The sequence below is a fragment of the Psammomys obesus genome, unplaced genomic scaffold (assembly GCF_907164565.1).
Source record: "Psammomys obesus unplaced genomic scaffold, mPsaObe1.curated_primary_1811, whole genome shotgun sequence".
Lineage (NCBI taxonomy): Eukaryota > Metazoa > Chordata > Mammalia > Rodentia > Muridae > Psammomys > Psammomys obesus.
The window spans coordinates 7599129-7623233 of NW_026596051.1; the positions used below are offsets into that span (position 1 = coordinate 7599129).

Genomic DNA, 24105 nt, shown 5'->3' on the forward strand with positions numbered 1-24105 from the left:
TATTAGAGGAGGCTACTCATCTCTTGGCTGCCAGGAACCTAAGAAAAAAAGAGAATGAGATTCAAATATTCCTATCAAGGCTATTTCCTTGGTGTTCTAAATCCTTTTCACTAGGCTCCACCTTTTAAAGTTTCTACCAGCGTCTAAATCATAGGCTTTTAGAGGACACTCCACACTCAACAATTGCAGGTACTTAGCTTGTGGTATATAACAGGTCTTGAAAAGTTGATTGACCATAGTTAGCTCTGAGTGAAAAAAGGAAAGTATGGATTTTTAGTTTCTACTGAAAACATAATATTTGTAGGGATGTTGGGGGTAGAAAATGTCCCTTTTAAACACCAATTTCTTCTTTGTTCCCTGAAGAGATAATCTGCTATTTCTCACATCCTTGGTTCTCTCAGCCTTTTCTCTATTCTTTAACAGATGAATATAAAGCTAGACTCTCAATATGGCTACATGTTGATTGGTTTAAGTTGCTTCAGATACCAGGGAGAGGTGATTTGCAGTTCACTGGACCCATGATCATTTTTCATCCAGGAAATGGTAGTTCTGTGTTGTCTGTGACTAAACAGAAACCTAGGATGCTCTTTACCTCCCTTGTCTACTGTTCCACCTTGACCCGTCAACAGAACATCTGCTATGTTCAAGGAGCACACAGAACCTCATGTTATCACACAGCCCTGTTGCCGTCATCTTACCAGGGCTGATTCTCCCACCTCCCAGCCCAGTCAGTTAAGCTTCCTTCTAACCTTGAGGTTTGTGGACCTGTTACAGCCCCTCAACAGCTAGGGAGATGCTGTTTGCAGCCCTCTTGGTTTGGGAGATCTGGCCTGGGCAGGGTGCATCTTCTTGGAGAGTCCTCACTTCTCCAACCTCACTTCTTTCTATGATGCTCCTTCAAACTTCCTGTATACATTTGCATGTGCCTTGATCTAGATATGTGGGAAGACAGGCTTCCTACACTATGGCTTTTCCCTGAATATATCCTTTCAAAGAATTGTAGAAACTTTGTTCTGCTCATGGCTCATTACTTACCCTATTTCAGACCTCTTGCTATCTTGTTCTAACCCTCTGGATTTATTTTCATTTTGTACCCTGAGAATGTCAAATAGTGGGCACATGGCCAGCTGTGCTGTGCACAGACATTCTTATGATCTCATGTGTTTTTTTTTTTCTACAATGAGTTATTTCTTCCTGAAGATGTCTGATGTTGGCTGTTCTGCCTGCCAGCTCTCTTGTCTACTTTCTCCCTGAGCTTAGCAAGCAAGGTAGATCAGGTAGGACACCTGTAGGTTCCCTGGCAGCATCTACCCTCTGCTTTTTTTTTTTCAGTCCTTCAGTGAGTTCATCCCTAGAGTTTAGGTCCTTGAACCAGATATCCTGTGACATATGTCTTCACACTTGCAGAATCTTTCAAAGCCTCCAGAATTTTCTGCTTCTTCATTTACATTACATTTTCTTCCCTATTGGCCACTCTTTGCTGTGACTTCCAGGTTAATCATATTTTATTGATTTTTTTTTTCCCATCTTAAGTGAGTCCCATGTTGGCCTTGTCTACTGCTATGACCAGTGGTTACAGGCTGTGGACTCATGACTGAGGAGACTCAGAGGTCTTTAGTATACTACTCCAGTGCTTAGGCCTCCACTCTGCAAACGGCACCTGAGGGTCCTTTTGCACTTTAGAAATGCCCCAATTCATACTAAACTGCTGAGGACAAACAAAACCACCCAACCGTCGCCCACACCACCAAGTCTTATTGTATCCTTTCTTGTTAATATCTGAGAATCACAGGAAATACAAATGGTGTTGCCTCTCTGAGCCCAATACACCTCATGCTTATGCCTCCCTGAGATAATGACTTTTCTGAAGCTTCATTTCCCCCACCTAGGGTAAGGATGCTCTTGAAACACTTATTCTGTAACAAGTGTTTACAAAAACTACACAGTATCTTTGTAGAGTTTAACAAGTGAGATCTCCTTTTCTGACAAATGAAAATTATATAGCTTTATCTGTACAATATGATAGCCTTGTACAAGTAGACCTTGTGATATAAGCCGAATCAAGGTAACGACTCTGTTACATAACAGGTTTTTTATTGTTAAAGCTTTTAAATTTTCTGTCAACACTTTTCAAGAATATAGAACATTGTTAAGTATAATCACTGTGGTGTATAATAATCAGCTCTTCTGAAGTGATGATTTGTTTTCTAATATCTGGTCTTGATTCATGGAATAAGAACAATTACTTTTGATAGGGGAAAAGATGAGGGAGGGAGGATGGAAAAGAACCTGAAGGAAATAATAAAGAAATAGTGAAAAAAGAGGAAGCACAGCCAGCCTCCCCTGCAGTCACTAACCACACAGGCATGGCTTCCTGAACCCTCCTGTCCATGGTCTCTGCCCAGAGCACTCACCAGCACACTGACTGAACCTGTGCCCGTGCTGCAGGCTTGGGGACATGGTACCCAGATAAAACCCATCCACTCCCTCATGTGGAGTGGTTACTCCCAGTGAGACAGGAGTCAAGTCTGAACACATAGGATCAAGCCTTCCTTAAATTCCCACTGTGACTCTTTCTGAGGGAGCTACAGCTTGAGGGGACATCTGGGCTTCCAGCACAAGTGTAGAAGAGTTTAAAGAAAGGGAGGACAAAAGGCTAAGAAGTAACGTTTCCGGTTCATTAGCCGTGCTATTTTGTGATTTGGAAGCCCGCCTCTGTGTACTCAGCTTTGGCCATGGTGAACATGTGTGTGCACATGTGCTAACATGCACCTAGGATATAAACATGTGTGTAAATGGTAGTGTTCATGGCTACCATTGGAAACATGCATCCAGAGATGGGCTGAATGTATGACCTATCTTTGCTCCATTCTTGACCTCTGCTGTGTGGTGAGAAAGATCAAAGAATTATTTTCGTGTCACAGTCAGGATGACTCCCCAGTAGTTGGGCTAAGAGTGCTTTCAGCGGTGGGTGAAGCTGTATACCTATAATTAGACAGCACAACTCCTTTGAAGAATGGCCTCCTATAAAGCTGGACCCTTGTGTGTAATGGTTCCTGCCATGGCCCGCCTGGAGCTAGGTGTCTCCTTTTGGCGATGACTAGGCTGAGAATTCAGAAAGGATATTTCCCCAGGGAAGACATTGAGCTGCATGCGGAGATAATTTGGTACATGTGGACAATGACTATTTCATGGATACTATGGACAGATTTTTTTTGAAAGGAAGAAAAATCATGAAAAGGGGTAAGAAATTGTTTATCTTCCTAGCTTGAAAATAATATTTACTTATTTTTATTATCTATGTAGTCCAGCTTTTTAATCTGTTTTAAGTAAAAATATATTTAATCGCAATTCCTAAATTACTGTATTGTATTTGATATTTGTTTTCTTTTACCATATTGGATTTCTTAGATACACTAGAAGCACTTTGCGTGTGTGCCTTTATGTTTGAATGTGTGTATGTGTCTGTGTATGTGTCTTTGTATGTGTGTATGTATGTGTGTTTGTGTTTGTGTGTGCAAGTTGTGAGGCTTTTCTATTCTCACTCTTCATTTAATGTGATGTGAATCCTCGTGGTCATGTGGAAGTATGAATGCTGGCAATTTTCTGATTGATATAGGCTGTCTTCCATAGAAATCTTTAAAATTGGACCCAGAATAGATGCCTTGGGTAAAATCTAAACAAGTCAAATAGCTGACTCAAACATTTCTAGGAATGCAATGGTTTGCTTATGTTCCATTAAATCAAATATTGAGTCTATTTAGTGTGTACTACTCCTTAGATATCTTCCTCTGAGTACTTTAATATTAATTTTAGGTGAGGAAGGGAGTTTGGAGTATAAACACAAAAAGCCATTCAGTCCTATAAACTATGAATACAGCCACTGTCACTACTATTAAAATCTGATCTTCTCTGTACCATATATCTAATGACACTGCCAAAATGAATTCTGATTTCCTTTTTGCAGTTGTCAGTGTGAGCCTGAGTATGCCAAATTCTACCTCTGCTTTTTGTTTTTTAAGTTATCTTCTGACTTCAGCAAACAATTTGCAGCTTGCTTTATATTTTAACATTGGAGTCATTTTGTAGAACATAATTAAATGATTTTAATTATAAAGAGCAAGCACCATTATTATTATTTTCTTATTACTATCACAGTTATTAATCTAGATTGCATCAAACAGTACAATATCTAGAAACTACAGTAGAGACATTAATTACATATAAAAACATGTTCAAAGTATAGCCAACGAGAATTGACTTCTGGCCTAATTTGTTAGTATTTATATCCTATACTAAAGCAGATCAAAGTGCTTCAGCAAAGCTATGATGCACACAGGGAAAACTGTCACGGTTGGGCAGCAGGCTTTAAGGCAGAGATCTGGAATGTGGCGCCCTCTTTGGAAGGATAGAGCAGTATACTCTCTTATTACCTTGTGTCCAGAGAAAACTGCCAGTTCCTCTCCAGGATCTGCCATCTCCACCCATAGGGGTTGAGATCAGGATGACTAGACACAAGTACCAGTGAGCCAGACCCAGATGACACTTACAACCCCAGCCTCACTGCATTGTTGAGAACCTGACTCTCAAGAGGAGGATATCCCATGTCCTGCAGAGAATTTATATGGCAGAAGTATAGGATGGGAAAGCTGCATTTTCATATCCTCTCCCCATCTACTGTCTCCTTTAAAGTAATCACCTCTCTCACTGAACAGTGTAATGACAACTGTGTTACCTTCTTTCTATGGCTCTCAAGTGCCTCTTCTTCATGGCCTTGCTTGCTAGCTACCTATGAGGTCTGTTCTATTCTGGCTCACAGTTGCTGGTCTGTTCTCATCTTCTCAGATCCAGTGATTAATCTCAACAAACTTCTGCTTAGGGAAGTATCTTAAAACCATGCCATCACTCAGGATGATCTTCTCCAGTTCCCACCATTTACCTGCAAATTTCATGATTTCCTTGTTTTTATCACTGAGTAATATTCCGTTATGTAGATGTACCACAATTTCTGTATCCATTCCTCAACTGAGGGGCATCTGGGCTGTTTTCAGCTTCCGGCTATTACAAATAAAGTTGCTTTGAACATGGTTGTGCATATGTCCTTATTGTGAACTTGAGCCTCTTTTGAATATATGCCTAGGAGTGGTATAGGTGGATCTTGAGGAAACGCTATTCCTAATTGTCTGAAAAAGCGCCAAATTGATTTCCAAAGTGTTTGTATAAGTTTACATTCCCACCAGCAGTGGAGGAGGGTTCCCTTTCTCCACAACCTCTCCAGCATGTGTTGTCACTTGAGTTTTTTATCTTAGCCATTTTGATGGGGGTAAGGTGAAATCTCAGGGTCGTTTTGATTTGCAGTTCCCTGATGACTAAGGACGTTGAACATTTCTTTAAGTGTTTCTCTGCCATATTCCTCTATTGAGAATTCTCTGTTTAGCTCTGTACCCCTTAATTGGATTATTGATTTGTTGCTGTTTAACTTCTTGAGTTCTGTATATATACTGGATATTAGCCCTCTGTCAGATAGAGGGTTGGTGAAGATTCTTTCCCAATCTATAGGTAGTCTTTTGTTTTGATGACAGTATCCTTTGCTATACTCACTCATAAGTGGATACTAGACACATAATATAGGATAAACAAACTAAAATCTGTACACCTAAGGAAGATAATAAGGAAGGAGGACTCTGGCTAAGATGTTCAGTTCCCATTTAGAAAGGCAAAGAGGATGGACATCGGAGGAGGGAGAAAACAGGGAACAGGACAGGAGCCTACCACAGAGTGCCTCTGAAAGACTCTACCCTGCAGGGTGTCGAGGCAGATATTGAGACTCATAGCCAAGCTTTGGGCAGAGGACAGGGAATCTTATGAAAGAAGTGGAGATAGTAAGACCTGGAGAGGACAGGAGCTCTACAAAGACAACAACAGATCCTAAAATTCTGGGCACAGGGGTCTTTTCTGAAACTGATACTCCAGCCAAGGACCACTCAAGGAGATGGCCTGGAACGCCTGCACAGAGGTAGCCTATGGCAGTTCAGTATCCAAGTGGCCTCCATAGTAAAGGAGACAGGGACTGTCTCTGACATGAACTGATTGGCCTGCTCTTTGATCACCTCCTCCTGAGGGGGGAGCAGCCTTACCAGGCCACAGAAGAAGACAATGCAGCCACTCCTGATGAGACCTGATAGACTAGGGTCAGAGGAAAGGGAAGGAGGACCTCCCCTTATCAGTGGACTGGGAGAGGGACACAGGTGGGGAAGAGGGAGGGTGGGAGGTACAGGGGGATACAAAGTGAATAAACTGTAATTAATAAAAACAAAAATAATTAAATAAAGAACATGCCATAGTCTTCTTCAGGTTTTCATTTCTAGAATAACATCCATGGCATTTACACAACCTCTCACACTGGCCACCATAGTAAAGAAAGATAGGCTGCTATAGCAAGTCAGTTTCTGAAATCCAGAGGCTAAGATCAGACACTCTCACAGTGCTAGAAGTGCTGTGGTAGTTAGACATGGAGAAAGCAGCCTTTTCACACAACACAGTTCCAGGTTGACTCTGGTTGGGGACTCTGGTTGGGGACAGTGGTTGGGTGTTTCTCTAGAGAAGAAAGGCATGGAAGTACAAAGACTTTAAGAACATGTGTTTATAGGTTCAAAAGGAGCCTGGGAAATAATCACTTTTTGCTTAGCACAGATGTTGGAATAAAATAGAGAGAAGTTGAGTGCACAGCTGGCCAAACTGCCATTACTGTTTGTGAATGAAAACTGCCAAAGCCTCCTTTCTCTGTCTGCCCTCTGTTGACCATCACCTCCCTTTCCTGGTGACAGCAAAGTGGAAGACTGAAAGAAATAGTTTGAGTTCAGCAGCTACTTTGCTATTTTACTTTGTAGAACAATAAAAACTTGCTTATATCGTTTTAAGTAATTGAGCATGCTGTAAAAAAAAAAAAACAGCAACAACCAAGACATATTCAACAACACTTTAAATAGCACCACATAGTTCCAGGCAGCATCTCAGTAATGAGTTATTATTATTCAGGTAAGTTAGGATGAGGTAATGTTTACATATATTTTAGTCTCAGAGTATAGATGATTCCTTCTGATTTTTATGTCATTCTGGCTTATGCAAAAATTATATGCTGAGAATCTTGTTAATGATAAGAATTAATTGCTAGCAAAAAAGCAAATTCAACAATAATTTATTCAGAAGCACAGTAATATAACCTCAAATGAAAGACCAAATTTTATTTATCTTCTTGGTGTCTCACTAAAAATGGTCCACATCTGTTAAGACTCCTTACATTCCAGGTCCCACAGAGGAGAACAAAAGTGGAATCCATGGTCAACTCTATGAGTGTGTAAATTTAATATTATGAGCACTAAAATACAGTTATTCCCTAAGGGTTTTAACATATATAAAAAGAGCCCCAATGAATGAGGGCTCTGACCTGTGTTCTGTTTGTTTCTGCTCATCTATTCTGAGGAGTCCTGTAGTCCAGCCATAGCTGAAGGTCTCAGCTGGAAAACACTGGTGGGTTAGCCAGAATATTTCCTTTTGGGCCAGAGAAACAGAAATTCCCCTCAGCTCATTCCCATGCTCTGTTCCTCTAAGGCTGCTAGGTCCATCCTGCAGCCATATTCCAAGGAGGGAGAAGATGCTGCCTCCAAGCTGATCAGTGCTTCCATTAGCTTATGTTTAAAGCTGCTTTCAATTTCAGAATATTTTTGTCCTCTGCCAGCTTCTCCTTAGCAACAGAAAGCAGTACTCAGGAATCCAAAGACCAGTAAGAATGTTTAAAGCAGTGATTTGACAGCATGAAATGCCTGAGAAGTCTTGAAAATATGATTTAACAGCTTATTTTCTCTTGATTTTGGACTGGCAAATGTGCTAAAAGATGTTGGAGAGAAATGGTTTCTATACAGAATCAGTGGCTTCTGCAGGGATAAATGCTGGAGCATCTGGCAGGAGCTTTTCATGAGGACAGAGGAGATGGTGGAAGGTGAACCATGCCACTGACTGCATTTGATTGGTATCAATACCAGGGTCATCTGAAAGGTGGCAGTCAGAGCAGCTGTTACACAGCCGTGAATATGGACACCTTTCTATTGTGCCATGGAAACTGGGTTTTGTTTGGCTTACAGTTGAAATGGCCCCTTCTTCTGAAATTCCTTCCTGAACCAGAGCATCAGCAGCCACCTTAGAGCACTGCAATATCTACACTGTCTCCCTATGCCTTGCCAGTCCCTCCTGGAATGTTGATGCTGCAAGGGCAGCCTTACCATTTCAGATATTAGCAGTTTCCTCAAACACTAGCTAAACCTTTATGGCAAGGTTGCAAAGTATGTAAATTAAATAGTAATTTTTTTTTTGAGTCAGAGTATATTTTCCTCAGATGATAAGTGAGCTAGGCATGGCTATAAGGCCATATCAGATCAGTGAAGAAATACATGCTGATGGATCTGAATTGAAGAATGGACACAGGCCCCTGGAGGTGCTGGTCTTGGTGTGCAGGTGGGAAGATAGCCATGCTGTGTACCCCATGTGTCTTGCTGTGAGTTCTCTGTCTTGGCTACAGCGAAACCGATTAGCACACTTTCTGGTTTTGAAGAAATGACATTTTGAAGAAATGCTCATGTCTTCATCAAGGATGCTTGGACTGTGCCCCTATAATTTTACAAGTATGACTGGTTTTCATTTTATAATAAAGCCTGGTAATGTATGCTTGGAGAAATAATAGAACTTACTAGATATTATTGCAGATAAGCTATTATTGACCTTAAATTTCTTAGTATATTTCTTATGAAATATACTATATACACACTGTCTTATTAGCAAGGTTTAAATCTAACTTCTTTAAATTATTTCACTTATTTTTTGAGATTATAATGTAATTATATCATTTCTCCCTCCCCTTTCCTCCCTTTGAAGTCTCCAACATACTCTGCGCTACTCTCTCTCCAATTCATGATTCTTCATTAATTGTTGTTACATACATACATACACACATACACACATACATACATTTGTAAATAAGTAAGTTTTACATGCTCAGTCTGCATAATGTTGTTTGCACATATGTCTCAGGGCTGATCATTTAGTGTTGGATAACCAATTGGTGTGTTCTTCCCTGAAGAAGGCTCTTTCTCCCATTCCTTAGTTGCCTGTAGTTCTTTGACTGTAAGTATAAGTATACTAAGCAGCTTGGATGGTCTTGGTGTCCATAGTTTCTGGCTACATCTGACTACTGGCAAGTAAAACTGGGGTTTATTCGCCTCTTAAATTTGGAGATAATTACAGTCAACTTGCAAAATATTTCTGCTATACTAGTCATTGAATGAACAAATTTCCTTCTGTAGTTTGCTTCTTATACTTCCTCTAGTCACTGGAACCCTCAGGTCCTGTGTTCTTAAGGTTTTCCAAGAACAAATTGGAGGTCACTTATAGAGGAAAGGATAGACAGGAATCCTAAGATGGGTTGCTTACAGCTTCAGATGGTTAGTTATGACCATCATGGCAGGGAATGTGGCAACAAGCAAGCAGACATGGAGTAATAGCTGAGAGCTTACATGTAGAGACAACAACCACAAGACAGAGAAACAGCATGGGTTTTGAAACCTCAAAGCCCACCTAGTGACATATCTCCTCCAAGGCTATGCCTGCTCCCACCTTCCTAATACTTCCCAAATGGTTCCACCAACTAGTAACCAAGAATTGCAATATATTAGCATATGGGGAGCCTTTTTTAAACCAACAAAGTTTTAGTAATTAAGGTCAAGGAAACTTGAGACTAAATTTCTTTTTCAGGAAGTTGAATAGTAAAATTTATGACTGACCAAAGTAACTAGGTGGTTGCTTACTCTTATAGGTGTCTTTTGTGTGTTTCTTTTCTTTATTTAAAACAGTTATGTGGGGTAAGGTCTTCCTATATAGCTCAGGCTGGTCTCAAGCTCACTGTCCATCTGCTTCACCTACCTCAGTGTCTGGAATTATAGATACCTGCTTCCGTGTTCAGCTGTATGTATATTTTACATATGGGGAATGAGTTGGACATATGAAACCTTATCCACAAGTTTAAATGTGAAAGCAGAATTTACCAGAGGCTCAAGCAGCATCCATTCATTCCAAGAGATATAAGTTCAGAAATCTTTCAGGCTCTAGGAAATATGAGTGCTGAGGACACCACCGTGACTCAGTCAAGGGAGAGTCACTGTGTTCACAGAGCCTACATAAATGGAAGAGAAAGATAGACAAGGTATCACATAATATTAAAATATTTTGCATGCTCACTGTGTGCCAGGAACTCTTTCCTACTCTTTTACATGTAGTAACTCATGTAGTCACAATGATAGTTCTGTTGTGTGGGAGCTATTCACTTCAGTTTTGAAAGAGAGAAATTGTTGCATACACAAATTAAAACTTGCCCAAAGTGGGCAAGTTCGGTGGCAGCTAGTGAGTAGCAAAGCCAGAAATCAATCTCAGACAATATCTCCCAAGTCTATGGCTTTGTCTTTCTCTGCATTGACTTTATATGGAACACATCCAGGATGACTTAAACTCTAGATAAAGATCGATGTGAGGGATGATACAGCCTGGGTAAGACTGCCTCTTGTTTTTACTGTGACATTAGATTTCTTTACTTCTATTTCTATTGAAAAAAAAAGACTTGGGCAACAGATGACTGAAAGAAAATGCTTTTGTTATTAAGGTCATTTCTTCTTTTTTTCTTTTTTGACATTTTTTTATTATTATCATTTATTATAATTTATTCAATTTGTATCTCAGCTGTGGTCCCTTCCCTTGTCTCCTCCCAACCCCACCCTCCTTCCCTCTTCTCCCCTATACCCCTCCACTAGTCCACTGATAGGGGAGGTCCTCTGACCCTTTTATCTGATCCTAGCCTACCAGGTCTCATCAGGACTGGCTGCATTGTCTTCCTCTGTGGTCTGGCAAGGCTGCATCCCCAGGGGTAGGTGATCAGAGAGCCTGTCACTGAGTTCATGCCAGAGAAAGCCCCTGCTCTTCTTACTAGGAACGCCACCTGGAGACTGAGTCTATGGACTACATCTGAGCCCGGGTTTTAGGTCCTCTCCGTTTCATTTTCCTTGGTTGGGGTATCATTCTTATCAGGGGCCCCAGGGCTCAGTTTTTTTGGCTCTGTTGGTCTCATTTTGGAGCTCCTGTCCTCTCCAGGTCTTTCTATATCCCTCTTCTTTCATAAGATTCCCTGCACTCTGCCCAAAGTTTGGCTATGAATCTCAGCCTCTGCTTTGATACCTCAATCAGAGTGTTTCAGAGGTCCTCTGTGGTAGACTCCTGTCTTGTTCCCTGTCTTCTCCTGCTTCCGATGTCTATCATGTTTGTCTTTCAGAATGAGGATTGAGCATCTTCCCTAGGGCCTTCCTTTTTGTTGAACTTCTTTAGGAGTATAGATTTTAGTATGTTTATCATATTGTTTGGCTAATATCCACTTATGAATGAGCATATACCAAGTGGGTCTTTCTGCTTCTGGTTACCTCACTCAAGATTATCTTTTCTAGTTCCTACCATTTGCCTGCAAATTTCATAATTTCCTTATTTTTAATAGCTGAGTAGTATTCCACTGTGTAAATGTACCACAATTTCTGTATCCATTCCTCAACTGAGGGACATCTAGGTTGTTTCCAGCTTCAGGCTATTATGAATAGAGCTGCTATGAACATGGTTGAGCAAATGTCCTTGTTGTATACTTGAGCCTATTTTGGATATACGCCTAGGAGTGCTATAGCTGGATCTTGAGGTAGCACTATTCCTAGTTTTCTGAGAAAGTGCCAGATTGATTTACAAAGTGGTTGTACAACTTTACATTTCCACCAGCAATGGAGTAGGGTTCCCCTTTCTCCACATCCTTTCCAGCATGTGTTGTCACTTGAGTTTTTGATCTTAGCCATTCTGATTGGTGTAAGGTAAAATCTCAGGGTCATTTTGATTTATATCTCCTTGATGACTGAGGACCTATGGATACTTTATTTTTGACAAAGATGCCAAAACAATGGGGGGAAAAGATAGCATATTTGATAAATGGTACTGGTATAACTGGATGTCTACATGTAGAAAAATGCAAATAGATCCATATTTATCACCCTGCAAAACTAAAGTCCAAGTGGATCAAAGACCTCAACTTAAGACCAAACACACTAAATTGGTTAGAAGGAAAAGTGAGGAAGAGCCTAGAACTCATTAGCATAGGAGACAATCTCCTGAACAGAACACCAACAGCACAGGCTCTGAGATCAACAATCAATAAATGCCACTTTTGAAACTTAAAAGCTTCTGTAAAGCAAAGGACATTGTCTTCAGAACAAAACAACAGCCTACAGATTGGGAAAGGATCTTCACCAACCTTTTATCTGACAGAGGGATAATGTCCAGAATATATAAAGAACTTAAGAACTTAAACACCAACAACTAGTAATCCAATTTTAAAATGGGGTACAGAGCTAAACAGAGAATTCTCTATAGAGGAATATCGAATGGCAGAGAAACACTTACTTTCATTTCTTAAGAATGGAAATTGTTTCTAGAGACCAACGTTTGGTGGCGTAAATACATATTTGTTCACAAGCAACCTTTGCCAACTCCAATGTTGTTGGTCTGAGAGTCTTCAAAGCCTAGTGCTTAAAAGAGACCCTCACACCTCCACATAACTTCTGAAGGTTGGAAAAGGTTGTTTAGGCAAAGGGGTACACTGTGCAACACACCGTGAAACATTGCAGCTTCTATAGCGAGATGTTTTATTTTTTACTTTCCTTTGGTGGCATGGAACAGCAGTGGAGGTTGGATATGGAAGGACTGGGAAATGAGTAGGATTGGGGTACATGGCAATGGGAAGAATACTTCTCCATGGTAAACTGCTGCTCTTCTTCCCCATTGTAGTGCACTGCCTCCAGAGCCCCTTCTCTGCATGATCTAAGAACTCAGTCCTGTGGCACATTAAAATTTTAAGATGGCTAATGTGACATGTTAAAGTTTTAAGATAGCTGATTTATGCCAAAAGTTTAGATGGAACTACTTAATGATTCTAGCTGTTAAGTGTTCTTAAAGGTGTAGATCTGCTGATTGCTTTATGATTTGAGCTGCACCCATGAATTGTAACAGTATGTTTGCCTAAAAAATACCAGCAAATAATAGTAACTGACATGCCAACATGAATGGGGGAAATCTCACAAGGCCCTACCCCTAGATGAAAAGCCATAGGTATTACTGACTTGAGAGAGAAGGAGAATCCATCTGCTCCTGGGATGAGCCTCAGATAGATGGTCTAATGCTAAGCAGCCCTAAATACATACAGATGAGTGATGTGAAATGAGCTCCACAGGTTGTCTCTCTCTCTCTCTCTCTCTCTCTCTCTCTCTCTCTCTCTCTGTGTGTGTGTGTGTGTGTGTGTGTAACAATAACACTTAAAGAAAAAGAGGTTATAAATTTAAGGAGTATGGTGAGAAACATCGAAGGAATTGAAGGAATTACAGGGAGGAAAGTGAAAGGACAAATGATAAATACAGTTCTCACACATAAAATTCTCAAAAAACAAAAGGAATAAAATAAAAGAAAGTAGGCCTTACAGCATAGGTCTGGAAAGCTGTGAACTTTCATAGGAGAACAGTATTAAGGGTTTTGTCCCAGTCCCTCACACCTGCCAGTAGAAATAGATGGCATTAGAAGGTTGAGTGAGTGGTTTCAAGTTTGGACGTCTGTATGAAGAGAAGTCACTTTACTAATGAGGTGTTGTCTGTCTCTTTTTCTACAGGGCTGCATAACAACACCCAACTCACCATCCATGCACTCTAGATCCTTGACCCTGGGTCCCTCCCTTTCCCTGGGGAACATCTCTGGGATGTCTATGAAGTCAGAGATGAAGAAGCGCCGAGCTCCTCCTCCCCCAAGTCCAGGGCCCCTCGGTCAAGAAAAGACATCGGAAAAGGTAGGGGGAGCAACCTCTCAAGACCAATGTGTCTTCTCATTGACCCATTTACCTCCACCCTAGATCTTTCGAAATGCTGAATTCTTTACCCTTGTGGTTTTAGCAAGCTCTGTTCAGGGTGAGCATCTGAGCTTTATTTAGAAGTAAAAGTGAGACAGCACTCTGCTTCGGTTACTAAGATAGGAAACTATTTTGGGGTCTTTGGTTCTTAAGGACCCAATGCTCGCAGATTAACATTTGTTTTGGTTTTTTTAGCACTAAAATTTTAGGGGTGTCAGAGAGATAGCTTATGAGAAATTACACGAAGAAAGTTACTTCGAAAAAGCTGAAGCTTGTGAAAAAGAAAGTATCTGAGCTAGATGCCCCCAGATTATTCATACTCACAGAAAGGCTAAAACTTCTGCATATTAAGTTGCCTTAAATATGACATGGAGTTTATTTCATAGGTCCCACATGTAAGAACCCTACTTCTTGTCTGTCTTCAGAACAGTCAAAGCATTCTGAGCCATTATGTCATTAGACACAGCCTTGAAGATAACATCCGCATCAGTGAGTCATCTCACCTGTGGTTTCTACTGCTCCTTCTTCCTTCAGCTATACCTGAAACCATCACTTGAAATGTCAAGTCCTTTCTTCCCAGGAGTAGGGAACCACGTGACACTATAAACTCTAATTTCATTTTCTGATACTTCTGTTACAGCTCACTGCACTCCCAAAATATTAAGTAGAAAGTTCCAGGAAAAAAAAATTATAGATTTCACTCCCACACTCCTCTGAAAAACGTGATGAAATCTCACAGTTGTACTCTGTCCTGTTAGGACATGAGCCATCCCTTTTTCCAGCGTATCTGTGTTTTGGGTACTGTTTGTTGCTGTTAATTAGCTGTTTCACTCGTGAATTAGTGTGACAGCATTGCAGTGCTATAGTCACAGAATCCTTATTTGATTTAAATGGCCTAAAAGCCATTTAAGATAGTAATGAAAGCAGTTTATATTTGCCAAAGAGAAGCTTTTATTAAATGAAAAAAGTGATTCTTATTGAAAATGTATATGTCTATGGAAACACAGAGTATAAGAGATAGGGAGTGTAGTTTAGTACTGTTGTTTCAGGCATCTCTGAAATCTGTCTCCAGTCAGGTGTTAGAGGAGGGGTACCTATCACTTCTCTTTTCTAAGCACCTGAAAAAAAAATGAAGTTTTATTTTTCTAAACACATCAGCTGGATGAAGTGTGGAGAGTATCTTTGGAGTACCTCAGAGGGGCTTGTGCTTTAGACTCTTCTGAGCTGTGAATCATCATCCGTGTGCTGAGGTGCTGTTAGAGAATGAGGATGCCTTTGTCTTCGTGGCTGCTTTGTTTCAGATGGGCCTACATCCCTGATTCTGGGGCAGAAAGCATACCCTGAACCTTGGCATCCCATGAAGCACACTGAGCATCCTTTTATTCTCTCATGGATTCCATGTCCTCTTTCTTGCTTGGTGCCTTGATATCCTTTGCTGAATCATAACTCTCAGGAACATGAGAACACTGACACTCTTTGGGCTTGAATCATTCTTACATTAGTCATAAAATAGCTTTTCCTGAGAATATACTTAAATATATTAGAAACTATATTCACTCCACCAAAATTTGAGGCTTTGCCTTGTGTCTTTGTTGCAGCCACAGATTACAGAGATATCTTCCTTGATATCTGTGCTAGTTGTTTTTTTATAATTGCTATAACTAAATAGCTGCAAGATTAACCTGAAGTGAGAAGGGTTTATTTTGGTTCAGTTTAAAGGTACATCCCATCACAGCAAGTAAGCCATAGCAACAGGAACACGAACATCTGTTTACGTTTCATCAAGCAGCAGGAAAAAGTGAGCCAGTACTCACCTCAGTTTTTCATTTTTATTCAGTACATACCTCAGCTCATGAGATGGCACTGTCCACACCCACACTCAGCATGGGTCTTCTCTAAGGTAAACCTTTCTGGAAATTGACATCATAGATACAGCCAGAGGTGTGTTTCCAGGGTCATTCTAAATCAGGTCAAAATGACCATGCCCATTAAACATTATGGCATCTTTACCAGTTTGACTGTCTGTCTGTATACCTATGCTGTAAATGTCTTTATTGTTTCAAAGGCCTTCTTAACCTTGTTACAGCAGAGACCATACATGACCACTGCAAGCCCTTTATTCATGTCACTAGAAATTTATCTCCAAATCCTCTAATACAACACACTTTAGGAGAAGATGTCCTTTTTTGTCTCAAACATTCATTTCTTTTGAGATTTCTGTGATACTGCAGCCATGTTCTGATAAAAGGGAATTTAGTCACAGAGGCACATCAGTTTGTTCCACACTTACTGGAACAATGTAGCCACTGTGTGAAGCTGTTTCTGTGACCATAGTTCATCTCTTTAATCAGTTTACATTGTGTACTTCTTCATAACACCCGGATGTATTGATAACATTAGCCATTTCCAGCTACCTCTGAGATGTCTTTTTTCTCTTGGTTGAGATAGATATTTCTTTAGTGATGAAAAATATGTGTTCCAGGACCAGTGTTATATAAACACTTTTCTTCAATATGAAACCTTAATGTGATAGAGCATAGATGGTACATCAGCATTTCAGAATTTTCTTCTATACAAAGATGTTATGTTTTGTTTTTCTGAACTTAATTTAGTTACTCATAGTGGATAGTCTGCTAGAGCAGAAAAACATATAGTAACTGGAGAATTGGGAACTTTAAATGGAAAATAAACAGTACATTCTCCCCTGCAGAATGAACAGAGCTCCCTCTGCAGCAATAAAAGCTTCCACTGAAATCTGTTTTATTTGGCACAGAATGAGTTGAGAAATTGGTTGCTGGAAACCATCTCCCTTTTTAAGTATGTGAGTGAGGTACAGATTGCATTTAAGCCTTTTCTATGAACATGCTTCTTTTTAAAATGAAATATATTTTGTCATTTACCAGTTTCTGGGAAAGGAACCCAAAAAATATGTTGTCCTGGTTGTTGGGAAGGACATCAGTTCCTTTTTCATAAATCTCCTTCCATCTAAAGAAAATTATTTATTTGAAAGTCGTATTTATATGTAGCTGCTACTAAAACCAAAATCCTGAATAAGAAGAAAAGGTTTAGTTTCAGGACTTAGCCAGCTTATAAGAATACTTAGGGGTTTTTTTTTATGTTTACATGACTATTTTTCTTATCACTAACTGTCAAAATTCAAATTTTAACTGTCAGTGACTTAAGGATAGAATAATTTTGCCATGTTCCATTTTATCTAAAATTTTAATTATTACGTATCTTTTACTAATTAAATACTCATGATTTGATCATCAGTATTTATGTTTGAAGGTGACTCTCGAGAGCTATTTCTGGAAATATTGGAGCTACAAGATAAGCAATGCCACCTTCATACAAGACTCTGTGCAGAGCATTTGAGAGGATGAGTGGGCACAAGTGCATGCTCTCTTAAGGACGAGGATAGTGCCTTTCTTCAGAGCCCATTGCTCTGACCATGTCATCTTGACCCCAGGCTATATTATGGCGAACTTTCAATTAGAGATAGTTGTAGGGTTGAAGGGTTCTGTGAGAGGGCTCTAGGGTCTAGCCAGAGTTAGACCAAATATACTTAAAAATAAAATTGTTTATGGCTAGAAAATACCAGGTATATGATAAAAATGTTACCTTTGGACAGACTCACATGTTAAAGGACTCTGGCATCTTTCCCCCTCTTTGTGATATTTTCCTTTCTCAGCTATGTTGATGTAAAACACAGCCTTTTCTAAAAGAAAGAAAAAAAATCAGTTTGTTCTGAGACAAATATGAGTGAACATGGCTTGGTTTGTAGTTGCCCCAAATGATATGTTTCATGGTAACATTGGTTATTCAAGCTTTTAATAGTCATAAAACAAAAAAGTCATAAATCAATGCATCTGCAAATACATTGGTAAGGATGACATCAGGTAAGTGTGTTACAATAAAGTAGAATGTGTCTGCTGTAGCTTTAAAATGCTGATGAGGAGCAAAGTGAATGAATATATTCCAAAAGTTCTACATACATAGGTGTGTGAGAGATGACTATTGAAGGTACTGACATAGCCCAAGACCATTTCAGCTCTCCATCTGCCGCATTCTAGTTCTCTACTATCTGGAAATTCTCATCAGCTAGTCAGTCTTGTGAAACTTCAACAAAGGTGTGGCTTTCTTTAAAAAAAAAAGAAGAAGAAGAAGAAGAAAAGAAACCAACTTTGTTTCATAACCACAAAGGACAGAGCACTATCCACTCTTAAATACCTTCACAGGGTTGGGAAGAATGGGGCTGCCATCCTCCCAAGTCAACTTTATCAAAAAAGATAGAAAGAATGATTAGCAAGACGTTCTTCCCGAGGCAGCTTCATTGACCTTGAAAGACTGCAACAACACTCTCCACAGTCTGCTGACATCTGCATTTCCCCTAAGCTGTTCATGTCACAGAGCAGGCCATTTTGCTATATCATCTCCATCAATTGATCAGAAACTGATCAATTGTGAGAGCTTACTAGATTATGCTGTTGTCTTATTTCAGTTGTCATTATCCACAAATACATAAGGAACAGCTGTTCCTTTCTTATAGAAGTATACAGTGATTACATACCTACTTTTATGCCTGTCAAACTATATATCTCTCCTTTTATGATAAGTGAAAATATTTTAAAGCTATTGAGACTTTATTTCATATTGTTTGAAATGTTGCATTCTAATATTCAGTACCACAAACTTCCATCATTACAGGAATTTTTGATGTTATCTTAGGCTTGTTACCTTGGGGATTTCAAAATAATTAGCAATGTTGACTATAAAAACAAAACAGTAACGACTTGTTTTATGATCAGGTATCTACATGATCCAAACTAGGGTTTTCTGTGAAGGTGTTGCTTATTTGTTCAATAAATACTGGTAGAATACTCTGCTCCAAGACCAGTAATGGCCACTCATTATTCTTATGCTTCAGTGAAGACTGCCCATGGCCACATAATATCTCATATCATGTGACGATACAGAATTATCCTAAGTGTTAGACACTTAGCTGAAAAATCACTACTTCTTTTATTTACTGGTAAGAATATTACAAAAAAAAATCATAAAATACCTCAGGGTGCTTCTGAAGGAAGTTGAGAGTTGAAGTGTTTGTTTTACTATTAAACATAAAGGTTGTTTCTCTTTGTTGTTTGTTTGCGTGTTTGAGATAGGGTCTCATAGCCTAGGCCTGCTTCCAGCTCACTCGATGTGTTGGACCAATCAAGAGTAGTTTGAACTTTTGACCCTCCTGGCTCCACTCCTGAGTTCTATGATTATTGGCATATCTCCCACCACAACTTGTAGCTTTATGCATACTAAGCATCAACTCTACATCTTCAGCCCTAAAAGTTGGTTCTTTTTCCTTTATGAAGCAGAATTTCGGGGTTGGTACAGGAATGTTCAAGGGAGAGTTGCACTGTAATATAGTTTATCTAATATTCAAAGAACAAATAGAAAGAGGAAAGGAAAAGTTAGACTTTTGGAGTTAGAACTCAGAAAAGTGGGCAGGGTTAGCAGGAAAGCTCTGCAAGCAAGGCCCACAAGGCCAGCTCTGATAGCATGGTATATTGTCTTTCTCTTGTAATTGACACTGCTCTACAGAGAAGTCACCTGGGCTAAGGTGGACTCTGGAGTCCTGATACTGTGGAGTCCTTGTGAGCTTGGCCAACTGAATGCAAAACTAGCATGACAACCATGAGGTGGTTAGTGTTATCTACCTCATAAAGTCTAGAATAACCCAAGAGGTGGACTTCTGGTTTCACCTCTAGAGGACTACCAAAATTGCACTAATTGTGTTGAAGACCCTCCCACTTTGGATGGCACCATTTCCTAACTGTCACCCTGGACTATATAAATGGAGGATAGGAGAACAGATACTTGTGTTCCGGTTGTAGGTATGATGTGATGAACTATTTAAAGTCCATACTGCCTTGACATCTCTGTGATGCACTGTACCCTAGAACTGTGAGCTGAAATAAACCTTTTCTCCTATGCTGTCACTGTCAGGTGTATTTTTATCACAGCAACAGAAGAGACCAAGATAGCCACCACCTCTTTCCATTCTCTGTTCCCTTTCTTGATTTCATTTTATTTTAGCCCCCAATATATAGGCTTGGGAGACAATTTCTTCACTAATAGCTTTTAAAATATCACATAAGAAATACAAAGAAAAGTAAAACCAGAATGCCCAAGCTGGTTGTTGTGCCAGCCAAATCACAGATATAAGAATGTTCAATAGCAGTACTTTCTTGTGGCTTTAGAGAAGCAAAAGTCACCTTCATCAAACTGGTCCCAGGTCTCATAAATATAATTATAGTGACTTAATGTCAAGCTTTTGTGGTGTTCCAAAGACCTTTATGCCTAACATCTCATGTAGCCTAATGGTTGTTCTATCTCTAGAGAATGCACAGTTAGTGTCTTCATTTTACCAATAAGAGCAAAAGGCTTGGAAAGGAGAAATGAGGTCACAGGGCAGCTTCCACACCAGTCAATGGCCTGCCATAGACTATCTGATGTCTTTCTTCCATATAGCCATTGGAGTTAATGCTGGTTGGGTCCCAGAGATGTGTAAATGTCCCTTGAATGAGTGAGGAACATACTGGGGTGGGTCTGATCTGCAGCTTTTGCCAGCTCTGGCATTGGTCAGGGGGCAGACCAATGTACATTGTACCACTGCAATAAATAGCCTTCACATGAACCTGCCTGAGAGGTGATGCAGAAGGTTCAGAGATGTTTGAAGTGGAAGAGTGAGCTTAATCACCACTGACAAGGAAGGTGTATGTTTGATGTCTAAGGGTCAAGCTGAAAAGGTGCAGAAGTTCTTACATGCTGAAGGAAGGCTGATTTCTTACTCCACATATCACATCACTCGTGAGTTTTTAAGAAACAGCTTCTTCCTGCTGTCAGTGCAATGAACTTTCTCAGCAGCTCACTCCTTTTGTCCTAGAGATAAAATTACTAACAGAACACTTGGCAGAAATAGGATAAAAATCATCTTACCTCTTCACACATCCTTTGTTAAAAAACTAATTTCAATGGGCAAGATACTGATGAGGGATGCTGGACATTTAAGAGAATTATGTTAAATAGATGTATGCAACTGTCTTTGTCTTTCTGCTTTCAAAGATATATAAATTTGAGAATCCTGAAGTCCATATTAAGTACATATCATTTTTAAACTATTTTATTAGGATATTCAAATACATATAATGAGAACCAATGAAAGATCAAAGGTATCTTATAAAATGATATGGAACTAGTTAAATTTGTAGACATGTACAAAAAATAGCTCATATTTAAAAAAAAATAGCATCGCTGTAGGTATAGCCAAACGAATTATAAATATTGCAGCTTAAATGTGGTTATCTGTGGTTCTGAGCTGCTGATTTTATTTGCTGACTCCACAAATTTTCCAAGTCTATTTATGTACTCATATGTTATGTCATGAAACTTCAGAAGCCTTGACAGGAATGAAGAATAAGATAAGTAATTCTTTGGGCCTAGTCACACTGCCTTTGAGTCCATACTCTACAAAGACCTGCGGTTAAACTTTAAATGTTTCAGATATTAAGTGTACCTGACTTTTCAGTATATGAGGCAAACTAGCACAAAAGATAATTACTATTCAGGTTTGTGATGATTCCTTTTTGTATGGACAGTCTTGTGGAGGCACCATTTATATCTAAAATGTGGAAAGATAAGAGAACATTTACCTCCACGTGGAACAGCTGTTTTAAAAGTGTTGGGTCAGTAGAAGTGCAGAGATATCTCTGGTGTTTGGGTGGCTCCCCTCTTCTCCGAGATGGAGAAAGTGAGGGCAGACAGCATTGTGTTCAGCCGCATGGCGGAAGACAGGCTCTTTTTCAACATAAACATCCTTAAGGACCCAGGCATCTCCCTTCCACTGCAAAGCCTGGGAAAATAGGCCACAGAGGAAGTTCCTCAGTGGAAACAACAGAGTGGCCATACTGAGAGTGCATTGTGGAAGGAAATGGCAGCTATTTTAGCTACTGGACATTTGCCTTTTGTTTACAGATCCTTTCCTCTCTGACACTTGCTGTTAAAGAATTAACAAATGCAGCTTTGGAAGAGATTAGACTCTTACCTATTTTTAGCTATCCTTAAAGTGTGGCCTTTCAGGGAGGCTCTCAGCTAAAACCAAAGTGAGAAGTGCAAATGCCCATTTCCCAGTAGGAAACAGTTTCACAGTCAGCAGAAAGGGGAAGCTGGGCTCCATGTTCTGGGCACACTGGCTCAGTGTGGTTCTTTATCTCACGCTTTCTCATTTTTGTCATTGGTTCTGCTTGCTCACCACCACAACAAAGAAATGCGTGAAACTGTGGTTGCATTATTTCTCTTATCCTCACATCTTGCCTCTTTAGTGTTTTTGCTTTACTCTTAATGTATATATGTGGTGGTGGAAGGGCTGTATATGTGAGTACAGATTCCTGTAGAGTCTGTCATCAGATGTCATCAGATCCTCTCCAGCTGAAGCTAGACCTACAGGCAGTTACAACATGGGTGTTGGGAATTGAGCTCAGGTCCTTTGTAAGAATTGTACTTGTTGGGATCCCTAGTAAGGAGAACACTGACTGTCCCTGACATGAACTCAGTGGCTGGCTCTTTGGCCAACCCCCCCCCCCGAGGTGGTGCAGCCTTGCCAGGTCACAGAGGAAGACAATGGAGCCAGTCCTGATGAGACCTGATAAGCTAGGGTCAAATGAAAGGGGAGGAGGACCTCCCCTCTCAGTGGACTTGGAGAGGGGCATGGAAGGAGATGAGGGAGGGAGAGAGGGAGGGAGGGATTGGGAGGAGATGAGGGAGGGATTGGGAGGAGATGAGGGAGGGGGCTACAGCTGGGATACAGAGTAAATAATTAACAAAAAGCATTGTACTTGTTTGTAACCATTGATCCATCTCTCCAAATCCCTTGCTTCTTTCTATCTACCTATTATCATGATTCTTTGCAGTTATCTTGATAAGCAATATTAGCAGAAGTGAATGTATGAATACTGTACTTCCTTTCATGGAAACTGAACCTGAGTGCTGAGTTACCAGGATTATCTTGTCTTTAACTTTTGTTCTGTACTCAGGTCTCTGCTCTGGGTTTGGAGTAGTTTAATGACCTCCATGTGTGCAAGACTTTTGGTTTATACATCAACCAAGCTCATGAAATTTTAGTGTCTATCACATGTTTACTTTTTACCACAAAGGACTTAACCAACAAATTGAAGAAGCAGCCTAGAATACTCAACAAGATATTTGAGAAGAATATATCTGACAAGGGATTAGCATCTAGAATATATAGATAATTTACCATTCAGCAAAACAAACAGAATAACAATAAGAATTTGCAACAGAATTGAATAGAGGTTTTCTGAAGAAAATATACAAAGAGTAAGCACATGAACAGATGTTCAATATTACTAAACCTTTAGGAAAATGCAAATAAAAAAACACAGTATGAACTCACACTTACTGGGATGACTACAATAAGAAAAAAAAAAAAAAAACAGAAAAGGAAAGAACAAAATGCCAAAAATATAAATAGATCGGAACTCTTGTGTGCTTTATTTTTTATTTATTTTTATTTATTTATTTTATTTATTTTTATTTTTTCACTCTTGGTGAAAATAAGAAATGTCATAGCCATAGGCAGTGGTTCTTAGCTTGGGAACCCTTTCACAAGGATCACATAATGGGTATCCTATGTATTAGATATTATTAGACAACTCATAACAGTAGCAAAACTAGAGTTATGAAGTAGCAATAAAAATAATGTTATGGTTGAAGATCACATAAGGAGCTATATTAAAGGGTCGCAGAATTAGGAAGGTTGAAAAACACTGATCTTTGGTGAAGAGTGTGTCAGTTACTCAAAACATCAAAAATAGAATCCTGAAATCTCCTTCTGGTATGTACCCAAAAGAATTAAGAGCAAGGGCCCAAGGAAATTTTGCCACACTCATTCTACTCATTGTAGCCAATAAGTGTGAATGACCCACAGACCCATCAGTAGACAAATTGAATAAGGAAAATGGAGTGTACCTTTATCATGAATTTCTAACTTTAAAAATGGGAATTATTCTGTGCCA

At 39.6% G+C, this 24105-nt stretch overlaps 1 protein-coding gene across 4 annotated transcripts in view; it reads left to right on the plus strand.

The window, feature by feature from the left end:
* Window positions 1-24105, plus strand: part of Cobl (cordon-bleu WH2 repeat protein) — a 244038-nt gene that overhangs the window by 125486 nt on the left and 94447 nt on the right. For all 4 annotated transcript variants that reach the window (XM_055623924.1, XM_055623926.1, XM_055623925.1 and 1 more), the window contains one exon: window positions 13784-13957. In XM_055623924.1, coding sequence (XP_055479899.1) covers window positions 13784-13957 — 174 coding nt within the window. The remainder of the gene's footprint in view (window positions 1-13783; window positions 13958-24105) is intronic.